Here is a 20,161-nt window from a genome sequence, read left to right as displayed (position 1 = left end):
AAGGCAGAGAGGCTTTGAACCTAATTCTTCTGATTCAGTCCTCTTTCCAAAACACCCAGGTCGCCCTAGGGGATGGTCTGTGAACACCGACCACTTCTTTATGCAATCAGTGGCCTTCTGGCCTTCTGGCTACTTCAATTTCTGGACCCCATGGTGCTAACCAGTGGGAAGAAATAAACCAGTTTCATGAGAGATGGAACCATGAGAGAGAATCAGGCTGAGGAAACCAAAGGGAAGACCCATATTCTCACCAGGAGAGTGCTCTGGCTCCTCAACAAAGTGAGGGCATCCTCTTTTGTCATTCCATTTTCCAGATTTTTGGAGATCCATGCCTGGTGGGAGAGAGTAAATTCCCTGTCAGAAGATTATAGTTTCTCAGCCTTTCCTCTAAGAAGCCCCAACCAACAGAAAGACATGGGAAGACAATGAAATAATGCAGAGTGAAATGAGCAGAACCAAGACAACATTGTACACCCTATGTATAATAGGGTAACAGCAATATTGTTGTAAGAACAATTTTGAACAACTAAGTCATTTTGAGTATTATACTCAGATCAACTACAGAGGACCTATGAAGCAAGATGCTATCCACCTCCAGAGAAAGAAAAGATAAATGGAAGCATTAAAAGTATACATATGTAGGGAGCAGCTAGATGGCGCAGTGGATAAAGCACCGGACGTGTATTCAGCAGTACCTGAGTTCAAATCCAGCCTCAGACACTTGACACTTGCTAGCTTTGTGACCGTGGGCAAGTCCTTAACCCCCATTGCCCCGCAAAAAAAAAAAGTATACATACGTATGCCTATATTTATACACATATATGTACATACACACATAGACATATACATACATAAACACACAAATACATACATGCATATACATATACATACACACATACATATATATGTCTAATGGTAAACTTCTTTAGGGCATAGTGGGGAGGGAGAGAGAAAAACAAAAGTGCCCAGTAGGGAACAAAAGAAAACTTAGAAGGAAGCACAGAAAAGCAGGGTAGCTTTAAAAACAAAGTATAGTATTTATTACATAGTTTTTCAAAAATAGTGAATAGTGTGAAATAGAAACTCATGGTTTTATATTGAATCCTCTTTTGATATTGTGCTGTGTACTTAGAAATGTTATTTTTTGTGTCTTTTTTTATTTAAGTTCAAAACAAATAAAAAACATTTATAATGGGGGGGAAAAGATGTAAGGAAAAATGAAGCCTCAACCAAGAGTGATCAGCTGGGATCCATAGTGGACACCCACTCTCATCTCTAAGGACACATCTAGCATCCTCAATGTACTGACTCAGCTTCCTTACTCCTGCTTCCCAAGGTGCTGAGGAAGAACAACCTGAAACATTCTCTTCTTTGAACCATCATTGACTTTAGAACCAAAAGGTGGCTTAGAGAACTATTTAGTCTAATAGTTTCCAACTTATAGGTCACAAAACCATAGATGTTCTAGAATTATTACAGAGAATATATGAATCCACATAGTAATATTTTCTGTCAAAGTTGCAAATCAACATCACCCATGGCATTAAAAGACTCAAAATAATTAACGAATATTTCTTTTGTCCTCAATCTCCTCCTTTGTAAAGTGAGAGTTGGACTAGATAAACCCTTTTAGCTCTAGAATTTTGATTCAGAGAAACACAGCCTTGCACAGCCTGAAAAATTGTCCTTGCACAATATATGAACAGGATTTAAATGCATTGGAATAGATCACTGTTTGTTAAATCCAACATCATAAAATGCTGAGAAAGAAACTCATAATTCATTTTTAAATGGTTGGGAAATTGGAAATGAGTATGATGTAAAATGGGGTTATTTTCATCATCACCAACAAGCATGTATTAAGTACCTACTGTGTGCTCGAGCTCAATCAGTAATCAAGTTGCAGAGCTTGGATGGGAATCCAGTTTGCTTAACTGTAAGTTATTCCCAAATACAGGAAATTAGACCCACTTTGTGACTCAGCCTGGTGTGGTGCAAAAAGCATGGATTGAAGTGGGAGTCAAAAGATGTGGACCTGAGTATTAGCTCTGTCACTAATTTACTATAGTGGGCATTGAATAAACCACATTGCCTCCATCCTGTGACTGACTTTTCTCATAATTATACATCTCAGGCAACCCATATGTCTTATCTGAAAACTGACCCCCTAGTGGTCAATTGGCTAGCGGCTCCATGTTCCTTGATTGTTTACAGACACTTGTGGGAGAGTGAGACACCTCTTTTTCTGATTATAAATGATTGTACCTGTTCACTTTCCCCTTCCCAGCTTGGAAAGTCTCTAATCTTTCCTTCAATTAGAAATCAGACTCTGCTCTCTGCTCTCAGTTTTCTAAGACTTTAGGTTTTGGTGGTGCTGGTGGTCCTTTGTTCTTGAAGAGAACCAAAATGACATCATTAGGTTGGAGTCAAGGTACATTATGTCCAATGGTGCCTGATCAAACCAGAAGGCTCAAAAGGTTCTACCACAAGTCAAGCACCAATGGTCCATATGAACATTTGGAATAGAGATAGCTCTTTTTTTGCACATCTTATGTTTCTTTTGAGCTACTGCAATTCTGCTTCACTCATAGAACTCAGTGTCTTCTTTGATGTGAGCATACCATATTGGGTGGTCCTTTGCCAGCATCTCCCATGTCATGCAATTGATTTCAAAGTTCTTCAGAGACCTTGAGAGTGTCCTTGTATTGCTTCTTCTGATCACCATGTGAGTGCCTACCTTGCATGAGTTCTCCATAAAATAGTCTTTTAAGCAAATGTACTTTTGGTATTTGAACAACATGACCAGTTCATTATGGTCCCTGCAATAGAGTTTGGATGAATGGAAGTTTACCTCAAGAAAGGACCTCAGTGTCTAGTACCTTATCCTTCTAGGTGATCTTCAGAATCTTCCGAAGACATTTCAAATGTAAGTAATACAGTTTCCTGGCATGGAGCTGGTAGACTGTCCAGGATTCACAGGCATACAACAATAAGGCCAGCAAAATGGCTCTGTAGACCTTCAGTTTGTTAGGCATCCTAATAGCTCTACTCTTCCACACTTTCCTTCAGAGCCTCCCAAACACTGAGCTAGCTCTGGCAATGTGTGACTCAACTTCATCATCTATATGTACATCCCTGGAAAATATCCTGTCAAAGCAAGTGAACTTATCCACTGCATCCAAAATTTCTCCATTTGCTATAACCAATGGTTCCATATCTGGATGGTACGTGACTGCCTGGTGGAGAACCTGTGTTTTCTGTGTGTCAATTGTTAGGCCAAAATTAGCCCAAACAGCAGAGAATCAATTAATACTTTTTTACATTGAGTGTGCAATCATCTGTGAACCAAAAAGTCACACACAAACTCTCCCTCTACTTTAGTCTTGACTTGTAGCCTTTTCAAATAAATAATTTACCATCAGTGGGATAGCTGACCTTGATCCTGTTTTCATTATTGTTGAAGGTTTCTAACAATATTGCTGAAAACATCAAGATAAAAGGCTTGGGAGCACACACACAGCCTTGTTTCATTCCATTGGTTACTGGGAAAGCACAAGAGCATCATCCATTATACAGAACTTGGGTGAGCATGCTGTCATGAAATGGATGTGCAATACTGGTGAAATTCTTCAGGCAACCAAATTTTGCTATGATCTTCCACAAGCGCTCATGACTGACAGATGAATGTTGTATACAGACCTCTGTTCTGCTCCTTGCATTTCTCCCAGAGTTGTTGGGCAGCAAACATCATGTCAACTGTTCCTTGGCACTTTCTCAAGCCATATTGACTCTAAAATAGATGACCATCTTCCGGATAAAAAATCAGCCTGTTAAGGAGGACTCTGGCAAGAATCTTCCCAACAATGACTAAGAGAGGACCCCCCACCCACCCTGTGATTGTCACAGGATGATTTCTTTTACCTTTATAGAGATGGACAATGGAGGTATCCTGGAACTCCTGGAGGGTAATCTCCTCTTCCCATATAACCCAGAAAATTTCATTTTTAAAGTGGAAGCAGAGAAAGAACTACGGAGGATGAATGCAAATTGAAATACACTGTTTTCAATTTTTGTGTCTTTTTTTTCTTTCTCATGATTTTCCACATTTCTTCTGATTCTTCTTTTAAAACATGACTAATGTGGACATTTGTTTAACATGATTGTATATGTATAACCTACATGAATGAGATTGCTTGCTGTCTTGGGTGAGGGGGAGGGAAGGGAGAGACAGAGAAAAATATGAAATTCAAAGTTTTATAAAAATGAATATTGAAAACTATCTTTATGTGTAATTAGAAAAAGTAAAATACTATTAAATTTAAAAAATTAAGTAGATGCCAATATGCATTGGTATAGAAAGTTTCCACATCTGAGAATTCTTGATACCAATACAAGCACGGATCCAGTCTCCATTCCCACTCCCCCATGCCAAGGCACAGAAATGATCTTACTGAAAATATTGCATGCCCAAACTCCTGGTTGTTGACTCCAAGCAAATAGGGAATTCTTGGGAAATCATTCTCTAAGAGGAGCTTTTCTGGTAGCTCTGGCAAGAAAACACCATCCACATTTGCCGGGATTATTGTTCTCTATGAGAGAAAAAGAAAGTACTTTTGTTTTGATGGGCTATTCTTTCATTTTGGATTAACTTATGTAAGATCAGGAATCAGAAAATTAGGGTTTTCATCTCACTTCTATCTTTATTTTGTTATCTGACCTTGGAAAAGTCATTTCCCTTCTTTTAGCCCAAGTTTCCTTAGCTATAGAATGAGATTGGATTTGACTAGGTCTCCTCCAGCCCTGATTTTCAAATTTAAAATCCCCTTCCAGCTTTATCATTCTATGATCTGTGTCCAAACATTCTGTATTCAAGGTCTCTGACAAATTTCATTGTTTTTGTTTCTAGGATGCCTCCAACTTTGCCATTTTATGTCTTATGTTCTGAGTTTCCTTCTCTGGGATTCTCTTTGATGTCTGGAAATAGTGTCCTGACCTCATGTGTATTTCTGCCTGGTATTTACATCTGGTTCTTCTTTCTCAGAGGGCAGGACCTGCCATTGTTCAAGGACCGAATTTCTTGTGTTTTTCACAAATGGAGGACCATGTTCACTAAGAACATTTCCCCAGCTTCCTCCAGACTTTTCACTTTCCTATGTCTCCTCCAGGAAATCAACATTGCCTTCCCTATCTCTCTGTTTCTCCTTTCATATTTTTTCTTGATTCCTAGCATCTGGTTACTCTCCTGGTTCAAGCTCAAATGTTGGAAGGCAAAGGGAGGTTCTAGTTATCACAATATCTGTGCTAGACTTAGCCCCTGATTTAGGAATTCACTATTAAATATTGGAGAAGGGTATGGAGTGAGTTTTCATGAGGGTTGGTTTTCTGAACCCACGTCCTTTTTTGGCAAACCCAGGGTTTGCCAGGACAGATAGCTCAGGCTGAGAGAGTTGTAGTTCTGGCAATTTGAACTCCAATGAACACCTTCTCTTTGGGGGACCAATTTGTTCCAGTCATCTCTTATGGTTAGTCTGGAACCCAGTGATCTCTGTGGACCAAAGTCCTAGAGGAAATCAGAAGAAAATCTCTCCTTGATTTTTAGAGATAATGGGAAGCAAGGGCTAGGTCTTGATCTTTCTGGCAGGAGAATAGGCATGTCCAAATTCAACCTAGTGCAGTGCAGCAATTATACTAGAACCACCTATTTCCAGAAGAAGTAAACTCACAGATGAGAAATTCCTGTTCAATATCATGTGCTCCTTAGTTCGTAAGCATTGGATCAAGTCTTCTGAGCTGGAACCTTCACAGCCATACAAGTGAGCAGTCTCCTGGTGGTTTCAAAGAACAGACATTTGTAAGTATCACAAGAAGGGATGAAAGAGATTTCTGTTTCCCAATGAAAAGATTCAGGAGGCAGAGCAAATTCTCCAACCCCATCCTGACTTTCTGTCTCCCTACCACAAAGTCTAGATCAAGGTTCCTCTGGGTCAAGCTTTCTATAGATCTATAGATAGTCACATAATCAAACAAGTCTTTGAAATTTGGGGGCCAAATTTTCTAAGGAATGTTAACTGTTGGGTCAAGTCTTCTAAGGGTTATAGGGTCATTGGTTTAGGCCAAGGGAGGGCCTTAGACATCTTCTGATCTAACCACTCCATTTTTATTTATTTTTTAGTTAATTTTTTTTCAGTTAACAATAATTTATTTTTCCCTCTTCTTCTCTCCCCTCAATATTAAGGGGGGAAAACCCAACCCTTGTAACAAAGGTGCATAATTAAGCAAAATTAATTCTCACATTGGCCACATCCAAATATATATATATATATATATATCACTATGCACCTTGAATCTATCACCAGTCATCTTGATTTTTGTCTTGCCACTGGACTTTGATGACTCTAGAGGAGAGCATGAGGCTGATGACTTTGCAGAGCTCTGCCTCCCTTAAATTCAATTCATGCACAAGGCAAGACATCCCCCTTCCTGAAGTCATTGGTCCTCTTGGAGAATGAATGACCAACAATAGCAACAAGGAGTTATAATCCCCCTCTTTTTAAGGATGAAGAAATGGGACCTCAGAGAGATGACACAATTTACCCAAAGTTATTCATGGTGCTAGTGGCAGGACCTGGATTCCTACCCAGCTCCTCTAATGTTAAATCCAGTCATCATGGCCCTCAGGAAACACTGCATTGATTCCTCTAAAGGTAATCCATAATTAGCCTAGCTCAAGGGCATGCATGGCTGTAGACCTTGCAACCCTGTAGGATGCAGAAGTCCAACCTGGCCTGGCTTGGAGTTGGCTGCCTTGGCCAGAGCTAAAACCATAGCCATACCCTGCCTTTACGTAAAGCTAGAACCCCAGACAAGACTCTAGGCTACTCTGGCCCTAACCAGAGGTAGAAGCAGAGCCTGGACCAGAGACAGCAGGTTCTTGACCCAGCTAGGAGCTAAGGAAGACATGTTCCCTGTGCAAAGTATTTTCTGAGTGCAACTCAATCCTTGCTATCTTGGAATAATAATAATGATAACAACAACAACAATAACACTAATATGTGGCTACTGACATTTATATAATGATTTAAGGTTTGCAAAGTGCTTTACCTATGTTATCTCATTTTATCTTTACAACACCCTGTGAGATAGGGACTATTATTATCTCCACTTTGCAGGTGAGGAAACTGAAGTTAAGAGCAGTTATAAAGCTTGCCCAGGGCAACACACCTACTAAGTACATGAGGCTGGATTCCAACTTGGGTCTTCTTGACTCCAAGGCTAATACACCATTGACTTTGTCACCTTGTCTTACTTAATAAATGCTTGTTGACTCTCTCAATATGGACTCAATATTGACTCAATATAGAGACACCTGCTGAAGTTGGGCTACAGAATTGATGTCATTTATGAGGTTGGTGCCAGCCCTAAGGGTCTGGTCCCCCAGAATGCAGTCATTTGGGCTGAACACCACTATCTCCAACTCTCCAGTGTTTGGAGAGAAAATGTTCCACTGATAGTAATGTTGATGCTGAACCAATGTTGACATTGTCCTGTGGCTAGGTGGTAAAATGTATTCTTTATACATGTATAATGTATATAGGGTCTGGGGTCAGGAAGATCTGAGTTTAAATCCTGTCTTAGACACTTACTGTCAGTGTGACTCTTTGCAAGTCAATTAACCTATATTTGTCTCAGTTTCCTTATTTACAAAATGGGGACAATAATAGCACCTACTTCCCAGGGTTGATATGAGGACCAAATGGGATAATATCTGTAAAGTACTTGGCATATAGTAAGTTCTCTCTCTCTCTCTACTTTTTTTCTTTTTTCTTTTCTTTGCAAGACCTTGTTCAACTTGTCCTTTCTGCAACCTATTTCTTTCAAACTCCTTCCCCTTCCTCCCTTCTACAATTGTGCCAGCTCTGTAATGTTGGATGGTGAACTTACCATCTCTGATTATAAAATGACTCCTATCTTGCCTGCTTGGGCAGGTAGGTGGTGCAGTACACAGAACCCTGAGCCTGGAATCAGGAAGACCTGAGTGCAAATCTGGCCTTAGACACTTACTAATTGCAGTAGTTGTAACCCTGGGTAAGTCACTTTGCCCTGTTAGCCTCAGTATCCCCATGTGTAAAATTAATTGGAGAAGGAAATGGGAAACCACTCTAGTATCTTTGCCAAGAAAACCCCCAAAAGGGGAGTCTCTCAATCTTGTGGGATTGTATCTAACCTTTGAACCCAAGGAGACCTCTCTTTAATGGATTTGATTCTCTTAGATAATAGTTGCCAAAGAAAATAAGAAGCCAAGAAACTACCTGAAAAATGGTCTGAGGGTTGTCTATGATGATGCCTGGGGTAATGGCAACCCCACTCTGGGCAATGGCTCTATGGAATAGGCCTTTGGTCATAGGAGACAGAACCTGCAAGAAATGAGAAAAAGAATATCCAAGAACCAGATAGTCCTCAGGAAGAATTCTAGTTTAAGAGAGTGCACATTCAAGGAAAGATTGGAATTCAAGGCTGATTATATGAGTTGGAATCAAATAATGTTGAGTCAGGAAAGGAGCTTAGCATTCCTCTAGTCCAGCTTCCTCATTTTATAATCATTTAGTGGTGAAGCCCTGATTTGACTCCAGGTCTCCTGATTCCCAGTCCAATGCTTTTCCCACCAAACCATCCTACATTTACCCCCAATCAGGAATCATGTACAAACTCACAAGTGCAGAGACACAAATTGCTCCTGCAGATTGTCCGGCGATGGTCACACAGCTGGGGTCTCCTCCAAAGTTAGCAATGTTGCCCTGGACCCATTTCAAAGCAGCCACCAAGTCTAAGAATCCCCAGTTACCAGTTGCAAACTCATCCCCAGAGCTGAAAATCAATGAGTCAGCAAGAAGAAGCAAGTCAGATTCAACCTGCTGGGAAGACTTATACTTATTAATGTTTTATTTTATTTTCATTATTTTTTTGGTGAGGCAATTGGGGTTAAGTGACTTGCCCAGGGGCACACAACTAGTAAGTGTCAAGTGTCATGTCTGAGGCTGGATTTGAACTCATGTCCTCCTGAATCCAGGGCTAGTAGTGCTCTAATCACTGTGCCACCTAGCTGCCCCTTTTTATTAATGTTTTAGATAAACTGCATGTGAAATTGCAGATGGCAGGCATCTTGGAGGCATAGATAACAAGTTAGGGTATCCAATCCAGCTTTAAACAGATGCAGGAAGGCTAGAATAGTGGCCCGAGTCTAATAAAATGACATTCAATAGAGATAAATGTAAAATTCTATACTTGGGTTTAAAAAGTCAATTGTACCAGTGCAGCACTGAGGAGACATGGCTAGACAACAGTTCATGTGAAAAAATTCTAGAGGTTTTAATGCATTGTTTCACTCTCACATACACAGAAAACCCCTACTTCATTTCCTGATTCCATGCATATTTTTTTAGTTGGGGCAATGAGGGTTAAGTGACTTGCCCAGGGTCACACAGCTAGTAAATGCCAAGTATCTGAGGCTAGATTTGAACTCAAGTCCTGAATCCAGGCCTGGTGCTTTATCCACTGTACCACCTAGCTGCCTGATTCCATGTATTTTCACTGACTATCCTGCATGCCTGGAGTTCTCTCCTTCTTCATCTCTGCCGGCTGGCTTCCTTCAAAGTCTCAGCTGAAATCCCACCTTCTGCAAGAAGCATTCCTCAATTCTCCTTCATCCTGGTGCCTTCCGCTGAGATTATACCCTTCCTCCATGTATTCCTCCTGTATCTTGGTTGTGTGCAGATTGTCTCCCCCAATATATGGGAGCTTGGAACTACCTTTCTTTGCATCATCAGGGTTTAGCATAATGCTTGGCATGTAGAATTCTTGTTAACTTGAGTTGATGACTGCAATATGATTGTGAAGGGATAGTCAAGAAAATGTACCACGTTCTTAGGTTGATTTATAAGAGGCCTACTCTATATTTTACATATAAAGAAACTGAGGCCCAGATTGGGGGAAGGGCCTTACTCAAGGTCACAAAAACACCCTGGTCACTTTCTCACCTCAGGAACCCCTGGTATCCCAGTCTGTATTGTACCACTACCACCACAATATCTTCATAGGCTGATAAAGGTGATCCATCCACTGAGGAAGCTGCTCCAGTCGATAATGACCCACCATGTACCCAGACCATCACCTAAGAGAAACATTGATTTTAGCAACATATTGGAAACAATATCTGGGGGGAAATCCAAGGTAACTGGAGGGTGTATTCTCTCTAAGGAAGTGTCCCTTCCTATTGTCTGGGTTGAGAGATACCCAAAACAAGTATGCACCATCCATTGTTGGCTTTCCCTTGATTGGCACGGTAGGCTTTGGGGAAGGGCCATACCCAGGTATGTGTCTTCAAGATCTGTTCCCCTTCCTCCCACCTTCACCCCCAAGAAAAAAATCATTGGAGCAACATAAAAACTGAAATCACTGTAGGAGAAGATGAGGAAGAACTTTTGCCAGAGTCCAGGAGTCTCCAAATGAGGAAATGTTCTAGCATGGGGAAAAACCTGCTTAGGAAAGAGCACTTCAAAGGGACTTGAATTCCAAGAGGAGTCTTGCCTTTAGGGATAACCCTTGACTTCCCTGACCCCCAGTAGCCAGGGTAGAGGGATGGGGGGATTAGTTTCAGTCAGTCAGCCAACAAGCAATTGAATACTTACTAAGTGTCAGGCATTGTGCTAACCATTGAGGGGTACAAAGAAAGACAAATACATGGTGCTTCCCCACAAGAAACTCACTTTCTAATGGGGGAGACAAGATGAAACAAAAAGAAATCACACATATAAAATAGATAAAATCTAAAAGATAGGTAACCAGAGTGAAAGTGATTCCTGTGTTTGGGGTGGGGAAGAGAAGCTGGAAATGGCCTCCTGCAGAAAGTGGGATTTGAGCTGAGTCTTAAAGACATCAGGGAATACAGAAAGCAAAGACTAAGAGGAAGATCATGCCCAGCGTGAGGAACAGGATGTGAAAAGGTATGGAGCTGAGAGATGATGTGCTGTTGTTGAGGAACATCGAAAAGGCCAGCATCTCTTGATGGTATACTCTGGAGATTAAAGTGAGTGTAAGAAGACTGGAGAGTAGGACAGGGCAAGGTTGTAAAGGGCTTTATCACCCAAACAGAGGATTTTATTTTTGATCCTGGAGGTAACAGGGAGCCAATGGAGTTTATTGAGTAGGTGAGTGACACCATCACATGTGTGCTTTAGAAGGATTGATTGGAGTGAGGAGAATCTTGAAGCCAGAAGACCAAAGGGAAGGTTATGTTAATAGTTTGAGAGTAAGGAGATGGCCTGCACCAGGGTGGTTACAGTTTGAGTGATGCAGGGTATAAAAAAAGTTACAAAGGTAAACTTGATAACAAATTACAAATAGAGGATGAGTAGAAGTAAGGAGTCAAGGATGACAGCAAAGCTATGAACCTGGATGCATGAATAGAAGGATGATGGTGTCCTGGACGGTAGTAGGAAAATTAGGAAGGGGGTGGGAGAAGAGGAAGAAGCATTTATGAAGAACCTACTATGAGGGGCAGCTAGGTAGTATAGTGGATAAAGCACTGACCCTGGATTCAGGAGTACCTGAGTTCAAATCCGGCCTCAGACACTTGATACGTACTAGCTGTGTGACCTTGGGCAAGTCACTTAACCCTCATTTCCCTGCAAAAAAAAAAACCTACTATGCGCCAGGCACTGTGCTAAGTGCTTTATAGATATTATCTCATTTGATTCTCACAATAGCATTGTGGTATAATTATCATCATTGTACAAATAAGGAAACTAAGGCAGACAGAAGTTAAGTGATTTGCCCAGGGTGACATGGCTAGTCATTATCTGAGGCTGGTTTGGAACTCAGGTCTTCCAGATTCCAGTCCCAGTGCTCTATCTACTCCAGCACTAGGGGTCTCAAAGCAAAAGGAGAATTACTTACAGGTAACCTCTCCTTCTCATGTCGGGAGGACGGGGTGTAGATGTTGAGGTAGAGACAGTCTTCAGATATTGGAAAGAGTTGCTGTTTCCCATCTAAAGTATATTTTGTAAGTTCTGCCCTTTCTAACTCCTGCAAACACCTTCATTAGTAAAAGGAAAATCACAATGATGCAATTAAGGCATGAATAGACTTTTTAGAGATTCTTTGAAACTAGTGGGAACCACCTAGTGGGAATGACAGGTCTAGAAAGAGGCACTTCAGGTAAAAGGATCATTGGATTGGAGCTGGAAGTGACCTTTTTAAAAATATAATACCCCCGCTGACCTTTTTTAATAAAAAAGGAGGGGCGGCTAGGTGGCGCAGTGGAAAGAGCACCGGCCCTGGAGTCAGGAGTGCCTGAGTTCAAATCCAGCCTCAGACAATTAACACTTACTAGCTGTGTGACCCTGGGCAAGTCACTTAACCCCAATTGCCTCACTTAAAAAAATAAAATAAAGTAAAATAAAAAAGGAAACAAGCATGGGTGGTTGTGTCATTTGCCAAAGTCACATCAATGGTTATTTGTACATTTTGAGAGGGTTCACCACAGAGTTCTGCTCCTTTGTGGGCTCCATTTCTGCTGCATTAATTTTATTCCTTCTCCATTCCCTCTTCCAGCCTGGTTCTTCCATCACTTAAGAAAGTTAGTGTCTCTTAAACATCCAATATAAGTGACCTGCATTCCTATAATATGTCATGACTTACAGAACCCTTCCCTTACAAAAACCATCTGAGAGAGGTAGGAAAATTCTCACTAGTGGAACTGGGATTAGAAACCACCCCCACCCCAATATCAGAAGGATCTGACTGAGCAGTATTAACAAAAGCGACTGACAGACATCAAAATATTTCTGCTTTTGGGGTGCACCTCCAGAATAGAAAGGACACTGGTCTCCTCACTGCTCTGGCACCCCCAGAATTGCTGCCTTAGCCTTCCTCCCAACTCAGCTGTCCTGCCTTCTTTATTGTGTTCACCCTCACATTGGGGGGAATGCAGTGGCATCTTTTACACCCTCCCACGGCTCCATAGGCTGTGGAGGAGCGAATCTCCCAGCTCCCACTGGGGACTTGGCAAATGGCACTCCTAGGAAAACATCTGCACGATGATCAGTTCCCTTGACAGCGACCTGTTTCCCACGGACCCGACCAAACTGGGTCACCACTTCAGGCCCAGCAGACTCTTGTCCTGTAGAATAAAAAGATTCTTTCAGGTTTTCTTTGGATACAAATTCAGTTTCCATGAAAACTAGGAATAGGCTCCTCTGTCCGTGATATAGTTGGGCTTTTTGTTTTGTTTTCTTTGTTTGTTTGTTTGTTTGTTTGTTCCCTCAGAATTCTTTTGCCCTATAGGTATTATAAAAATTCTTTTATGAACTTTTAGTGCTCAGCCCATGTTAGGTCCAAAGACTGGAAAGGGTTGAAAATGGATTTGGATTCAGAAAAAGTCTTTAATTAGTAATCCAGATGATTGTCATTATCAAGATGGGCTTTGTTGAGTTTTCATTTTGGAGTAAAGGATTTCTCTTTTGGGGGGCCCCAGTTTCCTTATGTGGAAAATGAGTGGGTTAGAGTAGATGAACTACAAGGTCTTTCCAATCTTAAATACTATGTGGAATTAGTCACTGCAGGTCTTGATTGGCATCTCAGTAGAGTTTTTAAGGCAGGCAAGTAGCTGCCCAATCCAGAGAACATTGCTTACAAACAAAGGTGTTTTGTGGGCTCTATAAATGGGAAAACCCTTCTCTGATCCCTTTCTTTTTCTGACCTTAGAGGTGTAAAAACCACCTCCCTTTTATATATCCAACAAGTAGAAGATGGTTAATTGATGGATTGTAATTTCCTTTCGCATTTTGAAGCATTTCCTAGCAGTTCTCCAAGTGAATTCATGCTGCCTGTGAAACCCATGACCCCCTCTCACAAAAAGAGTTAATTATTAGGTATGGAGAAATTCCTAAAGCCCCCATATTATGTAGGAATGTAACTACAAGGCATGCATCCCTCCCCACCCCCTCTTAGCAAAATGACTCCTATAATATAAAGAAGCATATAAATTTAATAAGCATAGGCTGGGGGCAGCTAGTTGGCGCAGTGGATAAAGCACTGGCCCTGGATTCAGGAGGACCTGAGTTCAAATCTATCCTCAGACACTTGACACTTACTAGGTGTGTGACCCTGGGCAAGTTACTTAACCCTCATTGCCCCACAAAAAAACAAAGCAAAACCAAAAAAAAAAAAAAAAGCATTGGCACACCCAGTGGTTACACCCTCTAAACATAAGTTTCATAAAGATAAACTTAGGTGGCCCTAAAGTACTGTCTGAACTTACACTATGTGTGTACCCCATAAAAAAGCTCCAGTCCCTCCCCTCACATACAACCACACCTTCCTAAAATTGTATAAAATCCCCATGGTTTTGTCCACCTGCTAGCCAATTGTAGCCAGAGAAGACCAGCCAGCTTGGTCACTAAGGTTGTTTCGCTACAGGGCTGGGGTGGGGGGGTGGCACCTAACTGTCCTCAAAGGGAGCCAGGATTCAGTTACCTTAATAGAGCAATCCTGTACCCCTGTATACATGCATGGCTCTTGGCAGAGATGTCCCACCAGTCTTGCCCAACACCATCCCTGGCCCTAGTCATTTATACCTGTCTTTACCTGACCTAAACTTGATTGAGATTCCTAGCAGGAAGGAGAATGTAGCTGGTGATGGCAGCCCCTTAGCCAATTTGTTTATTGTGACTAAACCTATCTTTCCCCTATAGAATAACAAACTCAGACTCAGAAATTTAAAACTAAATAGGACCTTAGACTATGGAACGTTAGGGCTGGACAGGTCCTTAGAACATAGACTATATGAGCTGGAAGAGAACCCAGAACAAAGAATGTCTGAATGGGAGGGGCATTTAGAACGCTGGAGGTTGAAGACTTAAAGCTGATGGAGACTTCAAAGCATGGAATGTCAGAGTTGGAAGGACCCTTAGAATATGTATTGTCAGAGCTACAATATGTATTGTCATTTAGAACACTGGAGGTAGAAGGTAACTGTTAAAGCTCTTGGAGGACTGGGGAAATGGAGTATTAAAGTGAGAAAGACTGTTGGAACTTAAAAAAGAGAATGTTAGAGAAGCAAGCAATCTTAGCCTCTAGAGCAGTAGGGCTGAAAAATACCTTGGAGTTCATCAGTCCTTCTACTCCATGCCCATTCTCCCCAACAGCCCTCTCTCACCCCCCAAATTCAGCTTTTTGCCAACATTATTTTAAGGCTACAGAGAAATGCTACCTCTTATGAGGAGCCTTGGATTTTCATTCTGTATTCTCTGACTTCCACCAAGAAAAGGGAGCCTAGCCTATCTCCCTGACCTCCCTCCTTGACAACAGAGGGAGAACTCATCAGGGAGAGATTCCAGGCCTACTTTCCCAGGATAAGCATTGCACCTGAAGAGTCTCACCCTGAGCAGGATGGTTTGAGAAAACCTAGAAAAACTTACATGAACTGACACAAATTGAAGTGAGCAGAACCAAGGGAATGTTGTACACAGTAATAGCAATATTGTTCAATGAAGAACTATGAATGACTCAGCTATTCTCAGCAATACAACAATCCAAGACAATCCAAGAAATATATTATCTGGCTGCAGAGAAAGAACTGATATTGTTTGAATACAGACTGAAGCATGCAGTTTTTCACTTTCTTTCATTCTTTTTCTTTTATCCTAGTATTCTTGTACAAAATGACTAATACAAAAATGTTTTATATGATTGCACAATTATAACCTATATCTGATTGCTTGCCATCTCAGGGAAGGGGGAGGGAAGGATGGGATAGAATTTGGAACTCAAAACTTTAAAAATGTTTAAAAATTGTTTCAATATATAATTGTGGAAAAAAATAAAATGAATATTGAGAGAGAAGGAGTGAGAGAGACAGAGACAGAGACAGAGAGAAAGAGAGAGACTCACCTTCAATTGAGAGAAGCAGGAGCCAGGCAGTGCAGGTCAGAGACCAAAGCAGACACTTCTGCCCTCTTCGCATGGTTTTCTGGGGGTCTGGTTGGGAAATCTGGTTGAATTGAAACGTTTCTAATTCTAGGTGTTGGGAAAGAATGCCAGGATTTCAGACTTGTAGAAATATGGTATCTACTAAGAGAGAAGAATATTAAGATTTGTAAACTTTAAATGTAATCCTTTGTTCAGTTTTGCTATAATTTTCCAAAAGCCACAAACCCACAACAGAATTTTTTTGCTGTCTCATGCCTGTTGGATTGGTAAAGTCAACCAAGAAAAAAAAAAGGAAAAATTCAGATAATGGACAGGCTGGGGGTAAAAAGGTACAGCATTGCACTGTTGGTGAGACTGTGAACTGGTCCAACCATTCTGGAAGGCAATTTGGAACAACACCCAAAAAATCTTTTAATCTGTATGTGCCCTTTGACAAAGCAGTACTGTTACTAGAGTAAATGACTATAGTAATCTACTGTTTGATAAACCCAGTTTCAGAAACCCAGTTCGATAAACTCCAGCATCTAGGATAAGAACACACTATTTGACAAAAACTGCTGGGAAAACTGGATAATAGTATGACAGAAACTAGGCATAGATCAACACCTTACACCATATACCGAAAGAAGGTCAAAATGGGCTCATGATTTAGACATAAAGGGTGATACCATAGGCAAATTAGGAGAAGAAGGAATAGTTTACCTGTCAGATCTATGGAGAGGGGAAGAATTTATGACAAAACAAGAGATAAAGAACATTATGAAATGCAAAAAGGTTAAATTTGATTACATTAAATTTAAAAGTTTTAACACAAACAGAAGAAATGCAGCCAATATTAGAAGGAAAGCAGAAGGCTGGGAAACAATTTTTACAGCCAATGTTTCTGATAAAACCCTCATTTCTAAATTACATAGAGGACTAAATCAAATAATACAAGCCATTCCCCAATGGTCTAAGGGTATGAACAGATAGTTTTCAGATGAAGAAATTGTAGCTATCTATTGCCATATGAGAAAATGTTCTGAATCATTACTGATTAGAAAAAGGCAAATAAAAACAACTCTTAGGTACCACCTCATACCTATCAGATTGGTTAGTGTGACAAAAAAAAAAAGGAAAATGCTAAATGTTGGAGAAGATGTTTATTTGTCCTAAGAAGCAGCAAGCATGACTCATGCAGAGACCCCTTCCTAACAAGAAGCTTGAAGACTTCCTCTTTCTGAGGGTATATAAGCTTTTTGTTGTTGCTGTTCACTGGTTACAGGGTGTTTTCAGTTTCATTAGCATGATACAAATCAACCCAAAAGCAAATACTGTAACAAGAATGTATGTAATGCAAAGCAGTTTTAACAATTTCAGTTATAACAATTATGGAGGAAATATAGAAGCACCATGATAAGATTACAGGATTCCTAAAAGCAGTTTGTCAAGGATGAGGTTGCCCAGATGTCCCCACAAGATAGGGACTTACTATCCTGGGGAAAGAAGTCACCAGGTAGAGACTTATCTGCTAGCAATCTGGTTTCAGTTGAAGGACATTTTGCTCCTATTATTCCAGGGTTTCATAAAAAGTACTTTTGGATAATAAGGCACCTCCATCAAATCCAGGTGATCCATACATTCATATGAACAGTTGGATCTGTTCACAACTCCACCAGTAGTGGATTAGTGTCCCAGTTTTCTCACATCCCCTCCAACATCCAACATTTTCCTTTTCTGTTAAACATAATGGTTTTTAGGTGCCGCTGATTCAGGCATTTGTTTTGCTTAGCTGTACATATTCCTCACAGGGTTTTCTTTTCCTTGCTTTCTCAGTGGGTGGGGGAGAGGATATGGGAAAGAGAATTCAAAAATTAAAATACAATAAAATAGAATTTTTAAAAAGGAAGACAGCACAAATCCTACCTTCTGCTTACCTCTGCTATGCCAGCCTCATCACAACTAGTTCTTTCCCTCTGAAATAACTTCTAATTTATCTCATCTATGTCTTGTATGTGTATACATTATTGTTTGCATACTCCCCCACCCCCACTGGCATGTGGGCTCCTTGAGGGAAGAGCCTGTGTTTGCTTTTCTTTGTATCCCCAGTTCTAAGGACAATATTTCCATCATAGTGAGTGATTAATTAAAGAAAGCCCAGGTTCTATTTAATTCTGTTCTTAATAGTAGGTATGAAACACATAGAATAAATGGCTCATTCAAATATTCCTTCAGGTGGTCTTCTTGGCCACCAAGCCAGGATATGGGGGTCCCAGTTTGAGAGAGGGGCAACATATGGATAATTTTCAAAAAGGATGATACATTCATAAGTAACTGGAGGTTGCCTGTGCATATGTGTCTCCTCTGTGATTTTTCTCTTTGGTGGATTGCCCCACTAATATTTATAGCAGGAAAAGGCAATTAGCTAATTTGTGAATTATGCTTTTATTTATACATTCCAAATGACAATTTTTCCAAAGGTTACAATCTACTTGGACTGGCAGGCTCTATATCCATTACAGAGGTGTTTCCAATTTTTTTTTAAAAGACGACATTTGATTCAACAAATAATTTATAAAATTGTTATAAAGAAACAATTATGTTCAAATAAATATATGATAAACAGAAAGATAATAAAACAGGCATATGTTTTATGAAATTTTTACCTGAGGAATGCCGGCCTCTTTTATTTGTTGAAGACCATAGAAGCCTTTTTATGATTCTAACAATCTGTTCGGTAAAGAAGAGTCAAAGGGAGCTAAATTAAATGGACTGGGCAGAATGAACACCTTAAGCCTTGATATGGGGTTGGGACATATCAAGGAATTTGGGACTGTTAAAGTTTAAACTGGCCTGCTAGCCAAAGGACAAACACACCTTGGGAAGTAAGAGAGATGAGCCTATTAGACGTGGAAGCTGCCTGCTTGGTGGCAGGGGAGAGAGATAAAGTCAGGACTACCACCTCTCACTCAAGCTTTCCCCCACCTCCCAAAGGGAACTTTCCATTCTCAGGTGGTAATCACCCCATCTACCATCTATAAAAACTTTTGCCTTTCTCCTGTTGAAGGAGATAGGTATATTAGAGAATCACATCTTGGTGCCATCTCCCCTTGAGAGAACTTTTTTACTTCTCTCTTGGTTACTTTCACTAGTGCCTAAATAAAAGATTATTTTATTTAATTGGATTTGTGTGTGAGAGGGCGTAATTCTTTAAAGAGGAATAACTGAGGAACCCCACCATCACCAATTCCCCTGCGACAGCCTTGAATTTGTCTTAAGTGTGAGAGACAACTAACATTTTTCTTTTCCTGAGGTCTGTTATCAGTTTGGCATTAAGATGACCATGATTTTTCCCATCAAATCTCTTAGTGCCAACTGAATTTCACCTTTACTTTTATCTTAAAGTCAAGTCTCTTGGTCTCAGATTCAGCCTTCTTTCCAACTATATCATTATTTGCTGTCTCTTATGGGGTTAATTCTGGGTACAAAGCTACTCTGATTCCACTGGTTCTATCAGAACATCGATGCAGGGGCAGGATCAGGAGAAGGGTATTGTCTCAGCAACCACTTACCAGATAAGCTCCCAGGGTACCCTGTCTCTTTGTCCAAAGCAATCAACAGTTCCATCTTTCATCCTCTTCATCCCACTAGTGAGTTTCACTCTGCACTCTGATTATAACCTGCCCTTTTAGACAATCACAGCTCACATTTCTGTATGCTTTAAGATTTACAAAGCACACTCCTCACAGAAGCCCTGGGAGGTCGAACACATAGGATCACAGATTTAGAACTTGAAAGAATCCCATCTAGTCCTATTCCTTCATTTTACCCAGGAGAAAATTGAAACCCGAGAGAAGAAGGAAGTTGTCCAAGGTCACTTGGGTAGTCAGAACTTAAATTCCAAATCTAGTGTTTTTTCTACTATACCGTATTTTTCTTGCCCATTTTATAGATGTGGAAACTGAGAGGTTCCCAAATGGAATCATCTTCCCATGGTTGTACAGTGAATTAGAGGTCTCCTCAGAAAGGGGATAATAACCTTGAAATGGCCAAGAAAGATGACCTTGGAAAGAGGAAGCCAAGGGATAACCCACAGCTTGGATATCCTGTCCTTAAGAAACAAGGAAATTACAGCATTAAATCATTTCTTCTGGAAATGTGGCATCTAATAGGTTATAAATCAAGCAATTCAATA

The 20,161-nt window shown here is 40.5% G+C and overlaps 1 protein-coding gene across 1 annotated transcript in view; it reads right to left on the bottom strand.

The window, feature by feature from the left end:
- The window catches only part of LOC122740013 (carboxylesterase 3-like), a 38,666-nt gene extending 19,073 nt beyond the window's left edge, over window positions 1-19,593 (bottom strand). Inside the window, 11 exon segments of the mRNA XM_043981783.1 lie at window positions 252-332; window positions 4,452-4,589; window positions 5,724-5,825; window positions 8,310-8,414; window positions 8,712-8,865; window positions 10,035-10,168; window positions 11,953-12,091; window positions 12,973-13,177; window positions 15,949-16,042; window positions 16,044-16,128; window positions 19,532-19,593. Coding sequence (XP_043837718.1) covers window positions 252-332; window positions 4,452-4,589; window positions 5,724-5,825; window positions 8,310-8,414; window positions 8,712-8,865; window positions 10,035-10,168; window positions 11,953-12,091; window positions 12,973-13,177; window positions 15,949-16,042; window positions 16,044-16,128; window positions 19,532-19,593 — 1,299 coding nt within the window.
- Window positions 19,594-20,161: the final 568 nt, after the last annotated feature.

This window comes from Dromiciops gliroides, chromosome 2 (genome assembly GCF_019393635.1).
Source record: "Dromiciops gliroides isolate mDroGli1 chromosome 2, mDroGli1.pri, whole genome shotgun sequence".
NCBI lineage: Eukaryota > Metazoa > Chordata > Mammalia > Microbiotheria > Microbiotheriidae > Dromiciops > Dromiciops gliroides.
This window is presented reverse-complemented; position numbering and strand designations above follow the sequence as displayed.